General features: G+C 36.3%; 1 protein-coding gene across 1 annotated transcript; it reads right to left on the reverse strand.

Annotated features, from left to right (window-relative positions):
• Positions 1 to 2814: 2814 nt before the first annotated feature.
• LOC125869931 (uncharacterized) lies at positions 2815 to 3927 on the reverse strand. Its single transcript, XM_049550324.1, has 2 exons — positions 3566 to 3927; positions 2815 to 3358 (listed from the first exon to the last, which is right to left on the reverse strand). Exons 1-2 carry the CDS (start codon positions 3925 to 3927, stop codon positions 2815 to 2817), a joined length of 906 nt encoding a protein of 301 aa, XP_049406281.1.
• Positions 3928 to 6236: the final 2309 nt, after the last annotated feature.

Below are 6236 nucleotides of genomic sequence, written 5' to 3' on the forward strand. Positions count from 1 at the left end.
GAGTATTATTAGTTATATTCATATCACGTATTACTTTAGTTTGATAATTTTTGTGGATCATATTATTAGAAAACTGGGAAGAAATCAAGATAAATACAGAAGAGTTTGGGAGGTAGTAAACTTCTCACTAAACTGAAACAATGAACAACCTTTATAAAGACAATACACATCTTACATTATCTCAACCACTAAGCCATAAAAGAAATTAAAACTGACCTACTAAGTGACACGTTTCCAGTAACTTGGAAATAGCAACCATATACCCTTAAAACTAGGAAAGCAGAAACTAGCTTAATTAATTAAAATATCTAACAAACCCTCCCTTAAACTGATAAGTCTACGACTTCAGCTTAATAACATCATTCACCGTAGCTCTCCCTTAAAGTGCAAACTCCGAGTAGCTTCCTTAACTTTTTGAATGTTGCCAGCTTGAGGTACTTAGTGAAGATATCACTAGCTTGGTCTTCACTTCTACAGTAGACAACATCAATAACTTTCTCCTTCATTAGATCTATCAGGAAGTGAAACTTAACATCTATGTGTTTGCTCTGTCCATGCAACACTGAATTCTTTGAAAGCTTAATCGCTGAGCCATTGTCGCAGTAGATCAGAATTGGTTTTTGCTGTCGAACATGAATCTCAACCAATATCTTCTTCAACCAAATTGCATGGGTAGCTCACACAATTGCAGCTACAAACTCTGCTTTTGTGGAGCACCAAGAAACAGCTCCAGATCCAACGATAAACACATAGCCTAAAGTGATTTCTTGTCTTCTTTATCTCTAGCAAAATCACTATCTGTAAAGCCAATTAACTCTGACTTGCCTTCTTTCTTGTATAGAATACCATAGTCAGTGGTACCTTGCAAATACCTGAGAATTCTTTTAGCAGCCAACAAACGAATCTTTTTTGGGTGCTCCATGTACCTGCTAACAAGACTAACAGAATGCATTATGTCAAACTTGGTGATTGTTAGATACATCAGACATCCCACGAGTTGTTTGAAAAGAGTGTTGTCTTTCTTCTTTCCTATAGGATTCTTTTCCAACTTCAATCCCAACTCTGTTGGTGTTGTGACAGAATTGCAACTCTGCATTTCAAATCTCTGTAATGTTTCCTGGACATATTTCTTTTGTGAAATAAAAATTTCACTACTTGATTGCTTTACTTCAATGCCTAGAAAGTAATGCATCAAGCCAAGATTAGACATATCAAACTCAGTCATCATGGATAACTTAAATTTTTCAAGAAATGCAGGATCACTCCTAGTATAAATCAAATCGTCTACATATAAACATACAATCACAAGTTTCCCATCCTCAAGTTTTGTATAAAGTGTATGCTCGTATGGACATTTTCTCAAATTTTTCAAATTAAAATATGCATCAATGCGACTATACCAGGCTCAGAGAGCTTGTTTTAGCCCATATAAAGACGTTTTCAATCTATAAATTTATGCTCACTTTCATGCATCACATAACCAAGAGGTTAATCAACATATACATGCTCTTGCAACTCTCTGTGTAGAAAGGCTGATTTTACATAAAGTTGATAAATCGGCCAATTGTTTTGAGCTGCCAATGCCAACACCAATTGGATGGTATCAAGTCTGACTACCGGAGCAAAGACCTCCTTGTAATCCACACCATACTCTTGCTTGTATCCTTCACCACCAAACGCGTCTTGTACTTATCAACTTCACCAGACTTATTGAGTTTGGTTTTATAAATCCACCTAACTCCAATCAATCTTTGGCCATTTGGAAGATTCGTAAGCTCCCAAGTATTGTTCTTTTCAATTGCGGCAACCTCAACATCCATTGCTTTTTTCCACTTTACATCTTTATAGGCATCCTCAAATCTTACGGGATCACAACCAGAAAATAAAGCTAAACATGTAGGTGAATCTTTATTTATAAATTGAACATTTCCACTCACCTCAGAATCTGCCATCCATGTTGGCCTTCTTCGATTTCGTTGAGGTTGAAAGCTGGTGCCTTTTTGATTTACCAAGGTAGATGCACCTTCATCGGCTACTGGTTGCTCTTGCTCCTTATCTCCATCGTCAAGATCCAAAGGAAGTTGTTAGTTGTTTGGCTTTTCTTCCCACGACCAAAAAATATCTTCATCAAACACCACAGCACGATTGATAATCACCATCTTGCTGATAAGATTGTACAGCTTGTAAGCTTTCGACTCCTTGCTAACACCCATGAAAACACACTTATTGGCGTTGTCATCAAGCTTTGTCTTTTTTGATCCGGAACATGAGCAAATGCAATGCACCCAAACACTCTTAAGTGTTGAACATCTGGTTGTTGTCCACTCCAAGCTTCTTTTGGTGTCATATTCTGAATAGCACGAGAAGGACTTCTATTCAACACATCAACACTCCATCAAACTCATTCAGGCCAAAAAGCCTTTGGAACATGGCTCTTTTGTAAAAGGCTTTGCACAACGTTTATGATTGTTCGATTCTTCCACTCACATACTCAATTTTGTTGAGGAGTATAAGCTGTAGTAAATTGTCGTTGTATCCCATGAAACTCACAAAAACTTATAAATCCTTGTGAAAGATACTCCCATCCACGACCAGTACGAAGAATCTTAATGGAACATCCTGTCTCCTTCTCAACAAGAGCTTTGAAGCTTTTGAAACTAGTAAAAGCTTTAGATTTTTCTTGCAGAAAATAAGCCCATGTCTTTCGACTAAAATCATTAATAAATGTTATAACGTAACATTTTCCTCCATTGGATATTGGGTTATTGGTCCACAAATATCTGAGTGAACCAACTCTAGCTGCCTTTTAGCTCTCTATGCTTCTACTTTTGGAAAGCTATCGCGAGATTGCTTTCCAATGACACGATCTTTACAAATATCTACAGGCATATCAAAATTAGGAAGACCCGTAACTATCTTCTTTTGCTGCAACATTTTCAGTCCTCCAAAATTCAAATGCCCATATCTGTAGTGCCAAAGCCATGCTTGACTATTCAACTTTGTTGAAAAACAAAAATTGGTAGAGCCAATATCATGCATATCAAGTGGGAAAAGCTTATTTTCCGTCATCTTAGCTTTAGCGATCAATCCAAGATTAGAATCTCGCATCCTGCAAATTCCATGCTTGATAGACACTTCGTAGCCGTTCTCTTTAAGTTGACCCACACTGATAAGATTTGTTTTCAGGTCTGGTGCAAAGAAAACATCAAAGATAATCTGCATAGATGAAGACTTTGTTTGGAGTTTCACCTTCCCTTTCCCTTTGAGTGGAATACGAGAATCATCCCCAAACTTGACTGTTGTGCGAAAAGTTTCATCTAGTTCAGAAAATGCAGATTTTTCTCCAGACAAATGGTTGCTACAGCCCGTGTCTAAATACTATAAAATTTTGTGGTATTGTTCTGAGGATTGGCTCACCATTAACAAAAAGACCTCCTCCTCCTCAGTTACTTCTACAAAATTAAAGTTTTCCTCACGTACTTTTTTCAAATCTGTACGACATTCAGAATGGTAATGACCTTACATGTGACATCTATAACACTTGATATGAGACTTATCTGCAAACCTTGCTTTCCCATTGGACGAGTGTCGTTGATCATGATCATGCTGACCATTCTTTTTTCGATTTCCCTCTTCAGTTTTCTCTGAGTTTCTTCCCTTACACTTACTCCTTCTGTGCCCAGAATCTTTGGAGATTGTGGTTATTTGTAATGCTAGCTCTTCTACATCCTGTTGAACAATCTTCTGCTCATAAACCATTAAAGAATTTTGTAATTCATCAAGTGAAAGAATATCCAAATCTTTGAACTCTTCAATGCAGCAGATAACAAAAGTGAATTTCGGCAACATGGACCGCATGATCTTCTCAACAATGGTGACGTCTTCAAGACTCTCTCTATGAATCCGCATCTTGTTGGCAATTGTCATAGTGCGTGAGAAGTACACTGACACTGACTCTCCCGGCTTCATACGCAAGGTCTAAAACTCACTCGTAGAGTTTGAAGTTGTGCTCGCTTTGCCCTTGCATTTCCCTAGTACTTCTTCTTCATGGAGTCCCAAATATGCTTTGACGTATACGTGCAAAGAATTGTTTCCAATATTGAACGATCAATGGCTTGGAAAAGCTAATTCTTCACCTTCAAATTTCTCAACTTCAGTGCGTCAAGATCTGTCTGTTGAGCATTTGTTTGAACAACACCAGCCGCAGGTTCTTGGAATCCACCATCAACGACTGTCCAAAACTCTTTGGACCTCAAAAAGTTTTCCATCAACATGCTCCAATGGTCATAATGACCATCAAAGCGTGGAATAGCAGGTTGAACAAAACTTTCTGAAGCCGTCACTCACTCATAATTAAAGCACGTTCACCCTCACTGGCTCTTGATACCACTATTAGAAAACTGGGAAGAAATCAAGATAAGCACAAAAGAGTTTGGGAGGTAGTAAACTTCTCACTAAAATGAAACAATGAACAACCTTTCTAAAGGCAATACACATCCTACATTATCTCAACCACTAAGTCATAAAAGATATTAAAATTGACCTACTAAGTCACACGTTTCCAGTAACTTGGAAACAACAACCATATACCCTTAAAACTAGGAAAGCAGAAACTAGCTTAATTAATTAAACTATCTAATACATATGTTGTTTTGGTATCTTGTTATATTTTATGTTTTTTTAATTGTACTTTTTGTGTTATTTCTTATTTGCCTAGTTTAGTAACTTGCATGTTCTTATTTTTTTTATAGGAAGGCCAATTTTTTATTCATATGGACGTTGATTATAAACCAAAGATTGACCATAGTTTTAATGTTTCTGTCATCGCGAACATAACTTCAAAGTTAACAAAAAACAACTTTCTATGTTTAGAAAAAAATGTTTTGGGGTGTTTTAGATCTGCCGCCAATTGTGTATCATGGACGTGTTCTACACAACATTATGATGCGACAAATGTATAACATTGATACTGATTCTTTATACTTTGTTGTTAATAAGGTACAACTTCAATTTGGAATTGTTGAATTTACTCTTGTTACTGGGCTGCTATCTTGTAACACCTCGCTATTTGAAACAACTAGAAAGAGCTAGAATTAGAAAGAGTTGTTTTTGGAAAGAAGGACAACTTTGGAAAATTGGTTAAGTTATGCGAAGTTTGAGTTTTTGGTCAACCTCAAACAATTATAACTTATGTACTTCCAGATACCGTAGGAAATATCTTTGNCAAAAAACAACTTTCTATGTTTAGAAAAAAATGTTTTGGGGTGTTTTAGATCTGCTACCAATTGTGTATCATGGACGTGTTCTACACAACATTATGATGCGACAAATGTATAACATTGATACTGACTCTTTATACTTTGTTGTTAATGGGGTATAACTTCAATTTGGAATTGTTGAATTTACTCTTGTCACTAGGCTGCTATCTTGTAACACCTCGCTATTTGAAAGAACTAGAAAGAGCTAGAATTAGAAAGAGTTGTTTTTGGAAAGAAGGAAAACTCTGGAAAATTGGTTAAGTTATGCTAAGTTTGAATTTTTGGTCAACTTCAAACAATCATAACTCATAGATCAAGATGAGTTAGGTGTGCTTCCAGATACCATAGGAAATATCTTTGAATTATCTTAACAACACCGCTAAATTTGCGCGATTTCGAGTTTGTATGAGTGAGATATACCCATTTGAAGTTGGGCTGTTTAGATAAGAAAAGTCTAATCCAGATTTTAGAAGGGTATTGTGGTCGTTTCACCACCCATGACTTAATTTCATTTTTTCGTAATTAATTGGGGTCTAATCAGAATTAGATCAGTTGATACAATTGGAAATTCACGCTAGGGCTTGGTGAAAAGAGAAAAGAGGATAAAGGAGAAGAAAAGTCAAGATTGTATAATTTTGGTTGGGGATTTCGCCAAGGATTTAATCCTACAAGGTATGTGAGATCACATAGCGTTAGGTTTTTACACCCATGCGCCAATCATGATTCAATTTAGTGAAGTTATGTTGTTTTGAATGCAAATATTATGAGTTCTTGATGATAATTCGTTTGAAATCTTATGGGTTCTTGTTTTTGAAGTTTCTTGAGTTCTATTAATGAATTTAGGGGTGTTTTCAAGTAGAATCTTGCATATATTGATGATATAGTCGATTCTAAGAGTTTGGGGTAGAACTAATCGAAACTAGGGGGTTGAGAGTTGAAAAACGAAGAAGAAAAGTCGAAACTTTCTCGGTTGGGGCC

This window comes from Solanum stenotomum, chromosome 7, assembly GCF_019186545.1.
Source record: "Solanum stenotomum isolate F172 chromosome 7, ASM1918654v1, whole genome shotgun sequence".
Lineage (NCBI taxonomy): Eukaryota > Viridiplantae > Streptophyta > Magnoliopsida > Solanales > Solanaceae > Solanum > Solanum stenotomum.